Source organism: Sceloporus undulatus, chromosome 7 (assembly GCF_019175285.1).
Source record: "Sceloporus undulatus isolate JIND9_A2432 ecotype Alabama chromosome 7, SceUnd_v1.1, whole genome shotgun sequence".
Taxonomy (NCBI): domain Eukaryota; kingdom Metazoa; phylum Chordata; class Lepidosauria; order Squamata; family Phrynosomatidae; genus Sceloporus; species Sceloporus undulatus.
This window is the reverse complement of record NC_056528.1, coordinates 15,070,146-15,091,268: the sequence shown is the minus strand read 5'-3', so window position 1 is coordinate 15,091,268 and position 21,123 is coordinate 15,070,146. Positions and strand designations below refer to the sequence as shown.

General features: G+C 44.8%; 1 protein-coding gene across 1 annotated transcript in view; it reads left to right on the top strand.

Moving 5' to 3' along the window:
* Window positions 1–21,123, top strand: part of PAPPA (pappalysin 1) — a 97,326-nt gene that overhangs the window by 36,434 nt on the left and 39,769 nt on the right. The window contains exon 9 of the mRNA XM_042478653.1: window positions 11,413–11,606. Within this exon, the coding sequence (XP_042334587.1) occupies window positions 11,413–11,606 (194 nt within the window). The remainder of the gene's footprint in view (window positions 1–11,412; window positions 11,607–21,123) is intronic.

The window sequence follows — 21,123 nt, the reverse complement described above, 5'->3', positions numbered from 1 at the left end:
CTCCCCCTACTCCCAAAATCTTACTTTTGTGGGTTTGGGCCAGCCTCTCCTCTTTCATAAATCAGGTCTCCCGCCATCCCCGCTAATCGTATTGTTTCGCTAGACAGCGACGCATTCAGGGGAACAGTTAATATTCATGAGCTTGCCAGCTCTCCCATTTAGGAGAACATTCTCCAGGGAGGCCCAAAGGATAAGTGACTGACACCAACCTAATCTTAGACGTCTTTCCTTCTCCCCACCCATCCACCCCCCAATTTGCTTAAAAGAAATTGATGGATGAGCATCCATGTCTCTGCTGGGCATGTTTTCCTACTTCTGTGCATACAGTCTCCCCTTCTCCATGCAAACACATGCACCTCCGTTCCGGCCCCCTTGCAATAAGGCCAGCGTTTCACAACAACAACGAAGTCTGCATAGTATCTCTGCAAGGAGAGAAAATAATCCCCAAAAATAAAAGTAAAATAAAATAAAAATATACTTACAACTGAAAGAGGGAAAACACCCTTTTACCAACTTCTCCCTGGGATTGTAAAGTGAGGTTTCCTGAAAATCTTGTTGCTTTGCCCAGAATTGAAAGTGGATGCTGGTCAAACATTTTGGGAGCAAAGGATATAAGTAATGTGATTTATAGGCAGTCTAGGAGCTTTAGCTATGCAGTGATTCCCCCCCAGAAGCATGTTGTTGTTGTTGTTGTTGTTGTTGTTGTTGTTGTTGTTATGTGCACCTTCAAGTTGTTTCTGACTTATGGCGACCCGAAGACAAACATATCAAAGGAGAAGAACATGAACTCTATGATTCTGTGTCTTGATGTTGTTAGACATCACCGCCCCCCCCCCCAACACTGTTGGCCTTACTTCTTAGGTTTGATGGGAATTGCAACTCAACACCACCAGGAGGTGCACATGTTCCCCACTCCTGTTGGATCAACCAGTAGACCCAGATTGCCCCCAAATCAGCCCAGTATTTAATGTTTGGGGGCTTTAGAGGGCACTTTAGGGCATATGCCAAGGGCCACATTTAGGAACTCAAGGACTGCATGTGCTCCATGGGCCATACTTTCCCCAACCATGGTGTCCAATAGTGGTGGTGGGTCTGGGGTGCCTCTCACCAAGTGCGTTGATATTTGTGTGTGTCTTGTCGGTAACTGCTGAGCTCCTAGGCTTGCAATGTGATGCGTCTAAAATGCCCTAAGCAGGCCAGAGTATCTTTGCAGTGAAAAAACAGTATTTTGGCCATCTCTCCTCCTCTCCTCTTCCCCTCCACCTCCTGCTTCCATGAGGGAAACAGCAGGAGAGCGCAGCCTGAATATACTTTTGGAGTTGGCAGGAGGAACTGAAGCGCAGAGGCCAACTCGGTCCAAGAATCTGTTACCCAGAAACAACGCTTGTGCATTTTTGTTCATTGTTTAAGAAAAGGAAGGAGGAGGGGGGAGAGGAGGGGGAATAAATTGGACATGTAGTTATATGGTAGAAAGCTTGTTGCATTTGGAACCATCCCTAAGTAAATAGCCATGCTTAAAAATACCCTTGCTTCCCCCTCCCTTGCCTCTTTAATTCAGTCTGGTCTCTTCTTCTTCTTTGCTTTGCTTTGCTTTTTATTTTTAAAAGAGCAGTGATTGTAGAACAAGAGATAATGCTGCGGCCAGCACCTTCGCCCCAAACCAAAAATAGGATTCTGTACTCGATGTTCATCCCCGTTGTTTTGTGTGTATTTTGTGTGTGCCTTCAAGTCGTTTCCGATTTATGGCGAACCTGAGATGAACCAATCATGGGGTTTTCAGGGCAAGATTTCTTCAGAGGTGGTTGCCTTCCCCTGAGACTGAGAGAATGTGACTTGACCAAGCTCACTGAATGGGTTTCATAGCCGAGTGGGAAATCGAACCCGGGTCTCCAGAGTCATTGTTTTACTCAGTGCAAACCACACTAGAGTGTCCTCTCTCTCTCTCTCAAGCTCTTTCTCTTTGCTTTCTTTTCTTTGCCCTGGTCTTCCATTTGAGTAACTTGTTGTGGGTTTCGATGGACAATGTGGAAATCGGGGTAACCGTCTGACCTGATTGTTTTATTCCGTATGTACATATGGTTACTTGGGAATGCCAAGTTTGCTCAAACAAGTTGAATTGCACTTCTTCTTTTTGCAGTGTGGTAACCCTATCCCTATTCTTTCTATGCTATTTCTGTCTCCAGTAGCAAATTTTTGTTGAAGGAGTAATGCCCTAGAATCCATCTGCTTTGTTAACTGAGGTATAGCAGTATGTAGCATGAGCTTTTGTAGGCTTGGTCTACATCCCCAGATGCATGAACTGGTGCCCAGGAAGGACATTTCTAACCAGACTGTATGTATATGCAAAACTTGTAGGTATGGTGATAAGATGTTGCTCATCGCTTCTCAGCTTTTTGGCTAAGATCAAGTGTAATGTAGATGTTGCTCAGGTTTCGCATTTCTGTGGCTACTGAGGAAGCAGACCACATCTACGAAAGCTCATGCTACAACTTCTTTCGCAGTTCGTCTCAAAGGTGTTGCAAGATCCCTTTGCAGATTGATATTTCAGATTCATACACCTATGTCTCTCAGGTATACCAGTAATATAACGTTAATTTCCATGCACATGAAAGCTGTCTTTGTCTGCTTTGGTCTGACCTCAGCTGGAAGTCTGTGTCCAATTTGTGGCACAACGGTTCAAGAAGGGCACTGGCAAGCTGGAACATGTCCGGTAAAGGGTGATCTAAATTATCGAAGGTCTGGACACCAAACCTTACAAGGAAGAACTGAGACAGTTAGGTATGTTTAACTTGGAGGAGAGAAGACTAAGAGGTGATATGATACCTACCTTGAAGACTAAGAGGTGATATGTTACCTATCTTGAAATATCTGAAGGGATGTCAGGTAGTAGATGGAGCCAACATGTTTTCTGCTTCTCCAGAGTGCTTTAGTTGTGTATTCCTTAATGGCAGGGAGTTGGACTAAATGCCACTTATGGGTCCTTCCAGCTCCAAGGTTCTTTGGTTCCATGAGCTAGCATGACAAAGAAAGCTCAGCCATAGGTCCTGAATCAATGGTTACTGAGAGCCAGTGTGGGGTTGTGGTTTGAATGTAGACCTATGACTCTGGAGACCAGGATTCGAATCCCTGTTTGGCTGTGGAAAATCACTGGGTGACTTTGTGAAGGTCACACTTTCTCAGTCTCAGAGGAAGGCAAAGGCAAGCCACCTTCTGAACCAATCTTGCCAAGATAATCAGCTTTCCTGCTTTTGTGGCAAGCTTGCCAGCTTTCCTTCTATGTTAAACCTAAGCCCAAGACTGGCAGGAGAGCTTTCTGGGTGAGTCATGAGGCCTTTGGCCCTGGTGACGCTCTGGGGGTGTAAATGTCTTTATGGATGAGAGAGAGAAAATGCCTGGCTTTGGGACTGTGGCTTGTTGGTTCTGATCCAGATGCAAAGGGAAGAGATGGCAGGTTTTTGACAAGTAATCAAGCCTTAGGGCTGACTCAGCAAACTAGACTTAATGCCATCCAAGAGTGGAAAGGCTCGGTTTTTAAAAAGAAAACTCTGCCACATATTGCAGAAAATACCTCTACGTTTGTGCCTTTTGTTTTTGTTTTCTCTGGGCTGAACCAAATGTTGAGCTCCCACAAGACCTGCTAAAACCAATGGGGCTTGTGAATCACCACTAAATTCAGTCCTATTGATTTTGCTCAGTCTTCTCTGCCATGCTTCATCAACCATACTGGCTAAGGCTGATGGGTGCTGCAGTCCAGCAGTATCTGAAGGGATGTGCTTTAATCCCCATCCCACCACAGAGTTATACCCCTTCAGATGTTGATTTGGACTGCAGCACCCATCAGCCTTAGCCAGCATGATTGATGGTGAAGAACACTTGGATATAGGTTGAGTGTACCACAAATATCATGAGATACACAGTTTTCTCAGGTGCTAGTTAAAAAGAGCTAGATGAGTGCTTCTCAAGCTATTTCATGCAGCAGATGGGTATTCCCTACCACCAACATTGTGCGTCTGGGAAATAGTACCACGTTTGTGTTATGTTGTTGTCATGCTTGCATTGTTTCCTGGTAACCCACCATGAACTGGAAGCCAATGGCTTATGGAGAGGCCTTGATCTGTGGATCACCACTTTGAGAAGCATTCATCTTGTTGTTCTTGGGGACCTTCAAGTCACTTCCAAGTCATGGTGACCTAAGGTGACCCTATTATGGGGTTTTCTGGGGTATGACTCAACCATGATCACCCACTGACTTCTCATCGTCAATTGGAGAATCCAACCCTGGTCTCCAGAATTGGAGTCCCTCAAACCAGCAATATCCCCATGCACTGACATGTCAATGTGCAGGAAGGTTTGGTTCCCAAATTCGCCCCCAGCCTCTGAAGTGATCCTTTTGGTTGGCTTGCAAGAAATGAACTCTGGGGTGAACTCCAGCCAAGAAATTAGACAGAACCTCTGTCAAAATGGGTGATGAAACCTTCCCTAGGGAGCAGGTCCATGACACCCTGCAAATTGTAGCGGGCGAGTTGGGGAAAAAGAAACTAGTTCAGAGAGTACCACATCTGCTGTTTATGAGACGGAGGCCAAAATCTTATCAGTCCTTCTGCTGAGCCAAGATACAGTTTATTATAAGGAACAATGCAAATAAGCACTCCTAGGCCCATTTCATCTGTGCCCCATCCAATTTATAACGATATAAAACAGGCTCTTTTCGACTCACGCTTGGCTCCGTAGTTGTAAAGGCCAGGCCTTCCTCCTTCATGCTTTTGCTCCAAAGAAGGCATCTTCTCAAGGGTGTAGCTACAAGGGGGAACGCAATGAAGCCATTGCCTCTCCGTATGAATTCTTCCCCCTTCCCCATGAAATTTTAATGCCATTCCCACATTTCTAGCATTGCAGAGGGAGACACTAAAAATGACACTGGGCAAGTCTCATTCTCTCAACCTCAGGAAAAGTCCATGCCAAACCTCCTCTGAACAAACCTTACCAAGAAAACTCCATTATAGATTTGTCTTAGGGTTGCCATAAGTCAGAAATGAAGGCACACAACAACTTGTGAAGCTAAGTAAGAAAGTCACTGACTGGTAGACAAATGCAATCCATGCAGCACAATCCATGCGTCTGTGTGCACAAGGGGTGCCATTTGAATGATACATTTCAGGCATGGAAACATCTTGGGTCAAGGGCAACTGAGAACATTTCACCTTAACCTGCTAGCATTAAGAACACATCTCCCCTTTTTGGAAAAAGAAGAAGAAGAAAGAAATATATATGTCGAAGAAATACAGTAGTGAAACCACATTTTCCCATCCTACTTGCACAGTCCATGAAGCTGATGGAACACCTAATCTTTTCCTGGCTCCTGTAACCAATGTCTTTGGGGCCGGGGATGCCAAAAAGGTAATGAAGGGCAGGGCGTGCCGACTCGGTCGAGTGGAGCTGGAATCGGAGAAGGGGCACGCTCACCCCGCCTGGGCTGGGATTCAGGAAGATTTTTCCCTTAATCAACCGGAGCGTCTCCGTTTTAATTCAGACATCTTTGTCTCTCTCGTCTTCTCCTCCTTTGGGCTTTGGCTGACTCGGAGCAGACAGATTTATTGGGGTCTTAAATGCAATCAGGAACAAATTAGCCTCCATACGGATCTCCTGCTGGCCGGCAGATAGTCGAAGGGCAGCCTCCTCTCCAGACAAGTATGGATTAACTCATCTTATTGGACCAGATCCTGCTTCCTGTTTGATCCCAAATATATGATCTTATCAGAAGTGTAGTGTTTTTTCTCTCCTATCATCACCATAACAGAGTCACTTGGAGAAGGTTCTCGCTATCGTCCTGTCAATGCTGGGCTTATTTCAGTGCCATTGAGTGTAGGGATATCTCTGGTGGCCTCTTCTTGGCTGATGAGTGCATATCTCCAGACCTTGGAAAAGTTATTTGGTGGGCTCTGAATATATTCAAACTGTCCTTATTCATTTAACTGAGGTGGCAGAAATGGGCAAGCAAAGAGCAAAACAATGTTGCATCTTTCTATTCCCTCTGCAAAAGTCAAAACCAGGAAGACAACAAGGTATTTAAGGAGAAGCATGGGAGGCCAAACTTAGCGCATAGCTTTCCCAACACCTTGCTACTGCTTTTCAACACCTTCCATTTGAGGTTCCTCTTTCATGCTCCCTAATGGTAGGGACAACTCAGCCCAGCTTTTGCAAACTGTGGGCCATGGCTTTCTTGATGAAGTCAATCCATCTGCAATGCAGTCTTTCTTTCTTCTTACTGCCTTCCATTTTCCCCAGACTTGTCGTCTTTTTAATGGCTCATGTTGTCTTTTGGTGTGTCCAACATATACAGTAATAGCCTCCATCTAGTAATCTTGGTTTCTAGGGGGTTTGACCATGGTCAAGTATTTTGCCCCCAAATACTTGTCCATAAAATGTGTATTTGCTTGTAATGTGCAAATAACACTCTGTACAAACAAACGATTGAACGAATAACTGGGATCTGTGAAGGGCTGTCAAAGGATGATGGCTGGAATCACAACCAGGGAGCATTCATGTCCTCTCCAGCTAGACTGGAATGAGTCATAGCACTATAGCGTTGGAAGAAACCACAAGGGCCATACCGTCCAACCTCCTGCCATTCAGGAAGACACAATCCCAGCAATCGTCCAACATCTGCCCTGGCAAGTCTCACTTCCAGCCAGTCAACCAGCCTTAAGATTGGTTGGACTTTTCCCACAATTGCAGGACATCCTGTACTCAGTATAACAGTTGTTGGGAAGAAGATGTGGAGAAAACAGCAACTGTCTTCATCTCTGCCCTCCTGCATCTGGCAAAGGAGAGAGCCGCCAGTTGGTCAGGAGCCCATACATGCTGTGATATATTCTGAACTATGGATAGCAGATGGAAACACTGTTTTGGTGTGTGGTTTTTTTTATTAAACAAAATGTCTTTGACACACTATGTGGTTGATACGCAAAGCAATCCACCTCTAAGCTTTGAAATCGGTGAAGGGCAGGCTAAAGCAGTCTCAGATTAAGCAAGCAGACAGAAATGAGCCTTTGGGGTTATGTAACCGTGGTACCTTGGGTACTGATCTCCGGAGGTGCTGCGTCTTTCCATTCAATGTTGAGCGAACAAGGAGAGGAGAGGCAAGGAGAACGTGATCCTGATAGTTTTGCTTGGGCTATTGTGTGAAGGATAGCGTTTGCGTATCTAGCCTGGATTGCTAAACCTGGGGCCGAATGAGACGTCACCCCATTCATGGACTGAGCAGTGGTATAACTGTGCTATTTTGATATTAGGATAAGTCAGCAAGCAAGACTCTGGTTGGGCTGGAATCCTGCACCACTGAGAAATTTGTGGTTAAGATCAATCTCTCATCATTTGGGTGGGAGGTGTTTTGTAGACTGCAAAGGTCTGGTACCCTTTCACACTATACTACCATGACACCATGATTCCCTTTAACTGCCATGGCTGCATCCTATAGAATCGCAGGATTTGTAGCTTGGGGAGGCACTAGAACGGTCTGGCTGAGAATGCTAAGTACCCCTTCCTAAACTGCAAATCCCAGGATACCATAGGATGGAACCAGGGCAGCTAAACAGGTATCATAATACTATGATTTGTAACTGTGTAGCATGGAAAAGCCCCTATTGTCAACTAGAGCACTCTTGTTTTCAGTATTCATCAGTGTATGATGGTATCATCCTCCAAGGTGAGACCATGTTGCCTTAAGTCTGTAAATCCAGAGATTCTCCCTTATGTCCCAAATGTCTGAAAGAGATGGCAACTCAGTACTAAACAGGGACAAATCAGAGCAGCTGCAGTGTTTTGAACTGACATGTCTGGCCACTGGTTGCTCTAATATACATCACTTTTCCATTACTCAATGCAAGGGGACGGAATCGCAAGGTGAGAACATTGCCTCAAATACTGCCTCTCTATGCATTCTTCTTTTGTAAACTTGATATCCCCCCCCTACGGCTTGTATAACGTATTCTGAACAATTGTAGTTGATATGTAAGTCTATCCAATGAGGAGACAATATATCCATGCAGATTTGAAGGCAGTGAGGTCACCCTAAGAGTCCTCCCTTTTGCCCTGAACACCGGGGAAAGCTTATTCTAGTCCAGAGAATTAGTCTCAAGCCCTGAGACCTATAAACCCTACAGTGCCTGGGATGGGACTTAGCCTTGCAACTCTTAATATACATGGTTTGTTGCAAATGGGTTTCCCTGTGTCCCCCCCCCCCCCCCCCGTCACAAATTGAAAACCTTGGACGTGCATGGATTTGTTCAACAAATGTTTTCCCTTGTTGTCAGTCTTGGAGGGCACAAAATGGATATATTTGTTGGGAAATGCAAACCCATGCAATTTCTTATCCATCCCAGTTCTCTGCCTCTTCAGTTTTCTCTGCAAGCATACCCTGGGACCCAAAGGTCTGATTGACCTACTCTCTTTTTTTTTGGTAGAAGGATTAAGAGTACTCTCATAGTAAAACTCCAGAGGGAGGCGGTCATTAGACTGCAAAGCTGAAGTTCGCTTCTTTCCCAATTTCTTTCCCAACCCCACCACACTATTCGGGAATTGGAACTGGATTCTGTGGGGGCGGAGGAGGGATTAAGTAATTGAATTGTAATGATCTGATTTATCCTGGCTCTTGCAATGTTATTTTACTGTATAAAATTCAGGAGAAAAAGTAAACTGGAGAGGGAGGGCCCTTTCTAGTCCTTCTGGAGAAGACACGGCAATGGAAGGGCTCTGTTTTTCGATCCTCACTATGAATGGTCAGGCTTGTTGAAGGTCACTTACATCTTGCGAGTTAACATTTGGGGCCAATTGATTTCTCTCTCTTTTTTATCCATTGGATGTTGGTGATATACCTGTAGAAATCGTGTTTAGCACCAGGTGCAACATCAGAATGTATCTCCTTCAGAAGTTGTCAAGACCTAGCACCACAATATATTTCCTCAGGAAGTCACAATGATTTACCATCCAACCTAGTGTCAGAACATAGGCCTAGCCTAAGGTCTAGCATCAGTAGATACCTAGTCTAGCCTAGTGTCAGAATGTAGTCACCAAGACCAAGCATCAGAACATAGGCATCAGAACCTATCTCTTCAGGATAGACACTAAGACCTAGCACCAGAACATGGGCCTAGTCTCAGAATATATCTCCCCAGGAAGTCACCAAGACCTACCATCCAGCCTAGTGTTAGAACATACGCTTAGCCTAAGTCTGTTGGACTCTACCTCCTATCATCCCCAACCAACTTGCCCATGTTAGCAATAATGATGGAGATGGTTGTATTAAGGACAGCAACAATCCTGCAGCCCGACAACGTTTATAAGCACTACGAAGATCAAACTCCCATGGAACTGATATTGAAAGCAATGAAGCTGCTTGAGAAGAATTTGACCAACCAGTTAAAATTGTGGAGTGGCAAGAAAGCATGAAAACTACTGGGGTGTAATGGTCTGAATGCTGGACCAGGATTCGGAGAGACCAGAGTTCGAATCCCTGCTCAGCCATGGAAACCTATTGAATGATCTTGGAGAAACGGTCCTCTCTCAGCTTCAGGCGAAGGCAATGGCAATGAACCAATCTGGCCAGGAAAGCCCTGTGACAGCTTCACCTTAAGCTCAGAGTAGGTTGCAAATGGCTTGAAGGCAGCTCAAAAATACCACAATCGAGGGACGATAGCTTGAGAATCCACATGGGATTCCCAGCTGGACCCATTGACTCAACTGAACTTTCATTTACTGTCCTGTTGGATTCAATGGACTCTAGTCAGAGCTAACAATTGGAATCAGGCCTTGGGTGTGTCTGCAGCAATAAAAGAAAAGAAAGAAGAGTAGCAGCATTTGGAGCCTTGTGTCGTAAAAAATCCTGCTCATTTATAGACACTGCAATAAATTTATCCATCCCTCTCTTCCCCCTTCCATCGCCCCCACGGACTGTGCCCATGGAGAGTAACTCGGTTTCCCTCTGACTTTTGATCCCTCCCGCTCAGCTTAGCGTCTCATTGACTGGCGCAAAGGATGTTTATTCATTTGGAGCCCTCTCTTTCTCTCTCTCTCTCTCTCTTATTTCCCCCCGCCTTTCCTCTGCTTCTGCCCACGCCATATGGGCCGTGTGTGGGTAAACAGAGGCCTCTCCGAGTCTCTGGGGTGATTTGTTTGGAAGCACTTGTCCTTGCTAAACATTGTGTTTCGCAAGTGTCATTTAAGAACAAAATAGAGAACAGCACTGGGGCCCGGGAGTCTCCCCTCTGGGCTGGCCAGGAGCCATTGAAATCAGCCAAACTCTGCCAACACTTCGTTTGCTTCGTTGTTATTTTCCTATCTGCGCGCAGAGGGTGTTTTGGATGTGAGTGTGCATGTGTGCATTTGTTTTTATTGACTGCCTTATTTTTCTTTGACACTGGCTCAAGTCTCTCCGTGTGAGTGCATGCATAGATAAAGAAGGGGAACCGCTAGGTAGGAAACATGCTGGGAATTTGGCAAAGAGAAAACACACACACACACACACAATAACAAATATTAGGCTTAGTATTAGCATCAAGGAGGTGGAGTGTCGCATTATGCTCCCAGGATTAAGCGGCAGTTGTGCAACTCTGCCTTACTACAGAATTGCAACATTTGATAATTGAATGTGCAATGCACGCACCTGCTTGCGGAGTGAGCAGTGTGCAACATTGCACAGTGTGGATGCACATACATGTGTAATGCACATGTGTAGCCATGCACAATCCACATCCCTGTGTTATGGCACCCTATGTATACTTCTGCTCCTGCAATCTTGAATTGAATATGACATTTCCACTTTGGATGATAGTGTCTGACTGTTTGTATAGGTTAGATGTTCCACATGTAGATTTTTTTTCCTGACCATAATCTTCTATTTTGGGATATAAATATGTAGGGATGGGATTTATTTGTATTGTTGCTGTGTGCCTTCAAGTCATTTATGACTTATGGCAACCCTAAGGTGAACCTATCATAGATGGGAATCAAACCCTAGTCTCCAGAGTCAGAGTCCAAAACTCAAACCACTGCACCACACTGGCTCTCAAATCTTGTTGCTGTTTTGTCCCTTTCTGACTTATGGTGACCCTAAATCGATCCTACCATGGGTTTTTCTTGGCAAGATTTATTCAGAGGAGGTTTGCCATTGTTTTCACCTGAGGCTGAGAGCATGTGACTTGCCCAAGATTACCCAGTGGGTTTCCATGGCCAAGGAGGAATCGAACCCTGGTCTCCAGAGTTGTAGTCCAACAGCCTGTCCTGTGCATCCTTGTAATGTCACATCTAATCCTATCTAGGAGTATCTGCCTTTCCTTTTGTTAAGCACACTTGTCATTGTGGTTTATTTTGGGGAAATGTATCTTGACTCCCCATTTCTCTCCATCCTTCCTGCAGATGAGCCAAGCAGGTGCTACTTCCATGATGGTGATGGGGTGTGTGAAGAATTTGAGCAAACAACCAGCATCGCGGACTGTGGGGTCTATACCCCCAAAGGCTTCTTGGACCAATGGGCTTCAAATATCTCAGTCTCGCATCAGGATGAGCGCTGCCCAGGATTGGTGGTGGTAGGCCAGCCAGCAGCCAACCAGGTAAGGAACATTTGGAGCCTACACCGTGTAGGAATCTGACTCTCCTTGTGTGATCCTTTGTGTTGTGTGCCTTCAAGTCATTTCTGGCTTATGGTGACCCTACCAAATGAACCTAAAAGGGTGATAGAACTGAGATAAAGACCTCCCCTGAAGTTCTTCCTGACCAGAGAGGTTCATAAAGAGAGAGGAGATATGGTTTTCCAAATAACCTGGAGGTATCCAAGGTGCTGAAGGAATTGAGGTGTATCTTTCAGCACCTTGGATAATTCCTATAAACCCTGAACTATAAAACCTGGGACCCATTCATACTACACAAATCTAGCATTATATTGCAACTTTAACTGTAATGGCAGCATCCTATGCAGTCTTTGGGTTTGTAGAATGGGGAGTCCCATAGTTCTCTGGCTGAGGATTTTAAATGCCCTTCCCTAAACTGCCAATATTGCCAGTGTGGTGTAGTGGTTTGAGCATTGGACTATGACTCTGGAGACCAGGGTTCAAATCCCTGCCTGGCCATGGAGCCCCACTGGGTGACCTTGGGCAAGTCACACACTCTCAGCCTCAGAGGAGGCATTGGCAATGAAACTTATCAAGAAAACCCTGCGATGGGGTTGCCTTAGGGACACCATAAGTAAAAAATGGAGACACACAATAACAACAAACCGCCAGTCCCAGGTTGCCTTAGGGCAGCCAAAGTGGAGAACTAGTGCTATAATTGTGCAATGTCAATGGACTCTTGGGAATAGATTCATCGCCTCATTGACATATGTACCAATGCCTGCCCTTTTTGCTTGGCATACCCCCACTCAGTGGAAGGGCCTCTCTGCCACTGTTGGAACTAGAATAGTGAAAAGCAAACCCATCACCTGGCATGTCCCTGGTAGAGCTTGGATGCCATGGTTTCTCGGTTGCCTTACTCATCTGTCTCGTTCTCCCCCTCCAAGTCTGTCTCTCTTCTCCTCCACATCTTGGAGTCACACTCTCTATCTTCAGCACTCTGTCTGGCCTCCATCGCTTATTCTAGTGGATTCAATGAGGCAGTGGCATTGGTGGGCAGAGGGCAAAGCAGCACTGGACATTTTACAAACCCCCAATCATTTGCAAAACCTGCCCAGACAGAAATTTTATCAGCAAAAAAGAGGACTTGTCCAGGAAAAAGGGGACGTCTGGTACTTCTAGGTATGATTGTTTTTATTTTGCATCACGGAGCACATGTGGTCGAAATCCGCTCTACCATCCATGCCAACCAAATGAAAGAGGAAATGCTTCTGTTTCTCACAGTTGGGCTATAAATAACCAAGGAATTTTACAAGTGGTGTCTGCCTTGCTCAGTGTGTGTACACACGAGTTGTTTGAAAAACAAAAGCAACAACAGAAAATTGAACTGGGAAGGAGGTGAGAAGTTGAAGGGGAAACCCCCAAAGGCAAGCGTTTTCTCTAGCGTAAGAGGAAAGGCTCTTGGCATCTGCGGGGGAAGTTGTAACAAGAGGTCCGCAAGCCATGCCAAAGGTGAGGAATCCCCATTCTCAGCAGGGTTGCACTGGAGGAAACAAATGGCTTCTCAGTCCTAGCAGGCCAATTTCATTTCTCCTTTTCCCTTGATTTGAGAACATTGTATTTGTTGGCAGTGCCAAACCTTGAGGGAATTCCCTTCCAGAGGTCTATTTTGCAGACTGGAGTCAAACCATGGAGCGGGACTCTCTTGCAATGCGAATCCTGTTTTCTTTGTTCAGGTGTTGGGAACAAACTCAAGCCATTGAGAGAGACCAAGGCTAGAACCTCAGTGGCGGCCAATTTGCTTCTAGGCCAGATTTCAGGCTTGCTTTGTTGGCCAATAAGTTCCTAGATGACCAGGGACCAAATCCTAGATGGAGAATACATTCCTCCATAGAAATCTCCCTGGCCACTGAGATTGTCTCTTGGTTGTTCCATATACAGACATTTTTTAATTTGAAACATAAAGGAAGAGTATCTAAAATAACTTCACTCAGTTGGGTCCACTTGGTCCAACCAATATTTCTGGTCAAGTAAATTTTGGCTTCATCTATGTGGTTCTCTGGGTATTTTCGAGGCATCTGCACTCCCCGGTTTTTCCTTCTGTATACAGGTCTTAGAGAGCTGGTATGGTGTAGTTATTTCAGTATTGGACTAGGACTCTGGGAGACCAGGGTTCAAATCCCTACTCATCCATGAAAACGCTCTGGATGACCCTGGACAAGTCATATCCTCTCAGCCTCAGAGGCAGGTGATGGCAAACCTTCTCTGAACAAATCTTGCCAAGAAAACCTCCAGGTGTTTCGGATGTCAAACCCCAGAAGCCACAGACAGTTTGGCCAATAGTCAGGGACTGTGGTAGTTGAAGTCCAAAACATTTGGAGGACCAAAGTTTGAGAACTACTGGACTCTGAGAGCAGTTTAGGAAGGGAAGGGAAAGGGAAAGGGAAAACGTCAGAGGAGATTCCGTTTACTTTTTGCTTAACGCTCACAAGGAATGCTTCCACCCCCACAACCACCCTTTGAGTTTGGAGAATGAATCTATTCTTCCTCTCTCACTCCAGAGTCATCTAAGGGGACGAGGAGTGTAAGGACCCAGAGAGCTGGTACATCCCGTTCCCAATCTCTCTCACTCTTTCTCTGTGTGTGTTTGTACACTGTATTGAAAAGAAACAGATAAAACAATCAGAAGGCAGATGAAAAAGGTGAAAGCTCCCTTCTAGGTTGGCAACCACCAGGTTTGCTCTGACCTGCTTGTTTATGCCTCCAAGGCAAATCAAGATGGTAGGAGCTTATGTTGATGTTCTTGTATCCCTTCAAGTCATTTCTGACTTATGGTGACTCTATCATGGGGTTTTCTTTTTGGCAAGGTTTGTTCAGAGGAGGTTTGCCATTGCCTTCCCCTGAGGCTGAGAGAGTGTGACTTGCCCAAGATCACCCAATGGGTTTCATGGCTAAGCTGGGAATTGAACCCTGGTCTCCAGAGTTGTAGTCCAACACTCAAACCGCTATGCCATGAAGGATATGGTGTCATCCAAACATTTTTTGACTAGCATTCCCAACCATGCTCAAAAAAAGATGATTGGAATAGTAATTCCAAAGCGTTTGGAGGGAACCAGGTTGCCACTGATCAAGCAGAGGAGGCGGAAAGTTGGATGTACAGGTGTCATTCTTCTTGCCACCCACACCACCATCGTCTCCGGGATTTGATCTCCAAACTTTTCTAGCAACTCTTTTGGTCTCGCGGTGTCATGACCTTCTTACCTGTCCATCCCCATTTGCAAATCAGCTCTGTGTGAGGAGGGGAGAGGGATGAACTTGGCTGCAACATGAGACTTTCCGTTCCTCTGACTAGGCACCATGCCAGCTCTGTTCCCTGTCCCCACAGCTGGGAACACTGGCACAGCACGTTCCCTGCAGCGGGTGAGAGAAGACAAGCCATCCTGTCCTGAGTGGAGGAGATAAGAAGTATTTCTTAATAAGGGATGTTGGCACGGGATGGAGGGAAGACACGGGATAGGGCCACTGTCTTTCACCGTGCAAAATAGTCTTAGATAATCACCCTCCAATTTGGTTGGGTGACTCTTACTGTGTGACATTTTAGCCTGTTTTGAGGACAGGCAAAGAGATGCTTCACTCAGGGGTTGGGCAGCTTCATTTATTTATTGAACCACCTCAGAACTGGCCATCACTGCACCATGACAAGACTTTGGCTTCCCCAAGTGTTATCCCATGTTTTTTTATCTTCAGTCCCTCTCCATTGTTAGTGACAGAGTTGCTTTAAAATTGCACCAAGAGGTCATATTTATTACATAAATGCAAAGAAAAGATATGCCAACAGAATGGAAAATGCCTATGGCAAGTCACATGCTCTCCGCTTCAGAGGAAGGGAATGACAAACCTCATGATAGATTCACCTTAAGGTCACCATAAGTCAGAAATGACTTGAAGGCGCACAACAACAAGCAGGCATTACCCATCATTAAAATAATTTGTCTGTTTAAATTACGTAACGGAAACACCAGGTGGATCTCTGCAAGGACAGTGTCCTCCTGCAGATGAGCAAAGCGCTAAAACAGTGGCCATCCAAGTATGACTTCATGAAGTCCCCAAGGATAATTTCTATAGGCCCCAGGCATCAAAAATTGTCTGAAAATGCTCTCTAGCAAAAAGGGGTAGCATTTTTGGCCACATTTCCCTCCCCAAGGCATTTTAGCCCCAAGAGAGGCCTAAAAAAACCCCAAGTAGTGACATCTGCTCACTTTCTATTGTTGAAAAAGACTTCTTCTGGACCTAAAATTTCTTGGGGATGGAGGATTAGAAACATGATAGAAATGTTCCCACACACTTGTCATAAAGTATTTTTACAGGAGTTTGTGGTTGAGGAGTGGGCATCTAAAGTCCTCTTGGAGGCTAATGCTTAACACAGTTTCTAAGAAAGGAAGGTTCTTTTCTACCTATCATGACATTATGGGTCGTGGCACCTCCATGAAATGGAGATGCCAGTGCTGTTCCTTACCCAATGAAGCTGTAGTATTTTGAACCTGCTCCTTTCACACTCAAAGATAAGCAAAGGCACACACGAGTGCGTACTTACATACGCATAGGTGCATACATGCTCATGACAGTGCATGGTTTTGCCGGAGTTTGCATGCATTCCTTTGCCAAAGTAAGAGTAAGCAAAACTCTGCCTCTCCTCGCATCAACCATCCATCAAGCCAGGATAAAAATATGCTAGTAAGCGATCCTTGATTGAATTCAAACCACAATAATGAGAGGAAGAAGACAACGGCGGAGGAGCGTAGGCGGGGTGGTTCCGGACCGAGGCCAACTGCGGCCTCCTCTGTATAATTTGGTTTCATGTTCTGTACAAGAAAACATGTCAAATATGAGAAGGGCTCTCCAAGATTGTAATGTTCTTGCAAAGCCACAAATACACAGACATGTAGGGCGGTATTTCTCTGGAATGCCATCCTCAGAAGCCACATGGACATTTTCTACCAGCTTGGAAGGAATGCTTGTTGTTGTTGTTGTTGTTGTTGTTGTTGCTGCTGCTGCTGTTGTTGTTGTTGTTGATCATGATGTTGTTGTTGCAGCACTGGAAGCATTTTTTTTAAGAAAAACAAATAGAAAGGAATCTCAGTTTGTATTATTGTTTATGACACTCTTAAGAATAAGTGTCTTTGTGGGGATGGAGAAGGCCTCAAAACTGTTTTGCTGTCCAGATTTGAGAGCTAATAGGAAATATTTCTCAACTTGATGGATGGTTAAGAGGATGGAATTTGGCACTACAAGATGCAGAGTTGGCCCCCACCTTGGATGCATTAGGCAAGATATGGAAGACAATGTCAGAAATAGCTACTAGGAAATCTATCATCTATCTATCTATCTATCTATCTATCTATCTATCTATCTATCTATCTATCTTCAATGGCTTATACTGTACTACGGAATGTTGCTACCACATGATGCAGGGATGGATACCAAATGCAAGGTATGGCTTTCAGTGATGGCCATGTTCTCCAATAATGGAGGGCTCTCAACACAAGTTTGCTGGGAATGTGGCTGCTGCAAAAAGGCCCCTGTCCTCATGTCTTCTTTGTGGTCTTCCCACATTCATTTGGTTGGCCACTGTGGGAAAGAGGACACTGGAGCCAGAAGGCCTTTGAGCCAGCATAACTCTTGTACATGATGTCTGGAAAGGTCTGGAAATCAAGTCTGATGAGGAATGATTTCAGGACTTGGGTATGTTTAGCTTCGGGGAAGAGAAGACCGAGAGGTGACATGACAACTATTGTTAAATACCTGAATTTGTTGCATCAAATTCTGGAATTTTCCATGTCTGGGATTTACAAAACGGACCACATTTGACCAATGAACAGACTGATTTCAAGTCTTGGTGGCATCCGTAATTTAAAACGGTAGCTCCTGCCTTTGTACAAAGAGAGGCATTACTGGCTGTTTTCTCCCCTTTGAGAATTAGAAAGTTCTGTTCCTTCAAATCGCAGCTGTTTTTAAAATGAAAAAAAATAATAACAATGTTCTCTTGACCTTTCATGAATGAGAAAATGTGGTCAGAGCTGGCATGTGCCACTTGGTTGGCTGTTTACAACAGCTGCCAGTGACGCCTCTTGGCCAAGAATTTCCTGTGAGCATGGGAATATTTTGACCCAGAAGGTCCCGAAAATCCAGCAAGATGTTTGGGGACACAGAGGAGGACCATTTCCATTGATAGTCATCAACAGTATAAGAAGGACTTAGTGTGGGATGTCCTATGTATTGGTAGTCTTGCCATCAAAGAATGATCACCAGAATCCTAGATCAGGTGCTGAGTTTAGGAGATGTAACTAACATCTCCTTGTCCATCCTACACCCAAGCGAACCTTAAGATCTACCCACTGGACCAAGCAAAGAAGGTCTGTTCGGTTTCTGGAAGGAAGCTAATATTTCCTTCTTCTTCCCATCAATGAGTAAAGCAGCAATAAGGACTCATGAAAGAGGTGATATCATCTCAAATAGGATAGGATAGGATGTACCTTTGAAAGTGGTGGTGGGGACTAAAGGTGCAATACTTCGTAATTCTAAATTGTAGCTTGCTTCTTGTCCAGCTCTGTCCACAGCAACTTGGTTTTTTCATCCATATCTCCATTAATCTATAAAGCAAGTGTTAGACTGTGTGCCTAAAAATGTGAGTTGGGAAGAAAATACCAGGCTCCTGGTGCAAGGTCTTCAAGGCTGAGTTGGTGGGTTTATCCATATCAGTCACTTTTGGGCATGCAATCTGTTGGAGTCTTGCTCTTGATATCAATGGGGACTTTGTGTCTTCGCTGGTGTTTAGCGGTTAGTTTGAGAAGAAGTGATAGTGACCATCAAGGATTTGAGAGCATTCTTCCCAAGTGTTTACAAAGATGTTCTAAGTGATGGGCAGCGCATGCTCAAAAAGCATGTTCCCCAATGGTTCTTGAGGCGAACAATTGTGTACGGATCATCAACATTAACGCACCAGAAATAGGACTGGGTTATTTGAAGCTGTGGATTCCAGTAAGCATCGCTAAAACAATGTTTGTGGTGAGAGCTAGTGGTCTTCACTTCAGTTTGAAGTGGTTTGTTTCTTATGATTTACTTTATAAAAAGCTTCATTTTATGGGTGGATGAACTGTGGTCTTCCTCAAGCATTTGAAACTCAACCCCCCTTCGGTCCCATTGCTCCCAGCTACCAAGAGCAATGGTCATGGATGGCAGAATTTGTAGCCCAACAATATCTGGAGGACCACAAGGTCTCCAATACTAATTTATATCTTCAAGGAGGAGGGCAAAGTAGAAGTTTCCAACAGTCAGAAACTCCTAAGCAGTGCTGTATTGGATTCCTGACCTCCTCCCCTTCGTACATCTTAGACCATTCTAATTTAATTTAATTTAATTTAATGCAAAATGAATTTGTTTGCAGGGGGTGGAAGCTTTCAAAGCCGAAAGACAATTCTGGTAAATTGTCATAGTTGTGGTGTTGGGCCGTTTGTTTACTTTAGTTCCGAGGAAGCTAAACTGTGTGTCCTGTCTTTCATTGTGCAATCGTCTCTCTGGTGGTCTACTCTCCATAGTTCAGTTAAAGAAGCCCTGAGGAAGATAGCATGAAGAAACTCTGCCCAAGGGTCTTGTGTTTTTCCTCACACAAGGGATTATGGGCAGCTGAGGAGGCCTCTGAACATTGTGATAGAAAGAGAAAAAATACAGAGAACGTCTTCAGTTACTTTGCAAAGATAAAGGACACTCAAAATGACCACAGGAGGAGTCATCTCAAAATGCCCCCAAAATGCAGAGGAAGACGACTTTCAGGAAACTGAAGGACAGAGTCCAGCAGAGGACATCAGCCCCAATTGGGGCACCATCTGAAGCAGCAAAGATGATAAGAAAGAAGATGTGGGATGCAGCCCACCATCCTTTGACTTCAACAGGAGCATTTCCATGAAGCATCCATGAGAGCAGGAATTCACCCCCATCGCTGGCCTCTCTTGAAACGCCTCTCTTGACCATTCTCTGCTTCTGAGATCTAGCCTGGAACTTATTTTATTTTGTTGGAGCAAAGGGACCATGCTGTGCCTTAGCGGAGCAGGAGCTTCGCTGTTCCTTCTCCGCAGCATCACCTTGTTTGCCAAGGAAGCCGTGCGCAGTTCAGCTGGCACAGGTCAGTTTGTGGATGTACATGGAAACTTGATCCCGTTGGCTTTTTCCAAGTGGAAGACAGCCATTATTTACACTTCATTCACAAGAATGGTCCCCCACTAGAGCAATCTCAAGCAGGAAGAAGGAACGGATGACACAACCTCTTTTTAAGCACAACAGATTTGTCTTCCAGAAGTACCCGGACTTCAATAAACAGTGGCCTTGTGACATGGCATGTATAAATATAGCAGCGGATTGCAAAATGTCCTTGTACACAGGGCAAATCTGTATACTGTCTACTTGAATTGCATCTCTTGTCAAATCTCCTGGCTTTTCCCAGTGTCATCTGGGCTTCCTCTGTGGAGCAGAACATCTGAAGAGTAAAAACAGCATCAGACCAAATGCCTACCTCCTACATGTGTGTAGAAGCTATGGATATCTAGATATTTTTAGTCTCTACATATTATGGATGCTCCATTCATCCCTGAACATCATTGACCATCCTGTCTGAGACCAATGGAAACTGACGTCCAGCAAAATCTGGTGGTCCACACTTTCCCTGATCCCTCATCTATCCAAAACAGTGCTTCCTGGATGTTTCCACCATTGGCCAACTAAATGCTTCCGCCATTGGCCAACTGGAGCAACATCTCGCTTTTACCATTGGCCAACTGAATGCTTCCATACTTGGCCAACCGAATGCTTCTTCCGTTGGCCAACCGACTCTGATGTTGGATGAACATTTTCCTTTGGTGCTGTAGTTGTGCATTCTTGCATGGCAATTGGTGGGACTAGTTGATCCTTGTGGTCCCTTCCAACTCAAAGATTATTCTATGAGCTATTTTCAATACTTACAAACCAGGAGTAGAACGTTTGGCTGTGGAACTTAATTCAGAGTGCCCTGGATTCCCTCAATATGTCCGTTTCATGGTGCAAATGGGTGAATTCCTTCTTCTGGAAGCTTCTAGGAGTAGAAATTCATTTTTTAATTGGGTCAATCCCTTCCAGCCCAAAATGCCCGCTACCAGTTATCTTATCTTATCTTTTCTTTTCTATTGCATTTCTGGAAGGCCAAGTGGCCCCCAGAGAATTGCAAGGGCCAAACATTGGCCTCTGGTCCTATCCAAGTAGCCCACCTTTATTTCGGATCTTAGTGCTCTTTGCTTCTGGTTTTGTAAGCTGTAGTTTATCTTTTCTTGACAGTTTTATCTCGGTGTTATTAAGAGCTGTCTCTACTTATTGTTCAGACTTTCTGTTTCATTTCTCTCTTCTTCTTCTTCTTCTTCTTCTTCTTCTTCTTCTTCTTCTTCTTCTTCTAGTATTTGCTACGCTGCCCAGAAAATATTTGTTGTCGGGTGGTTTA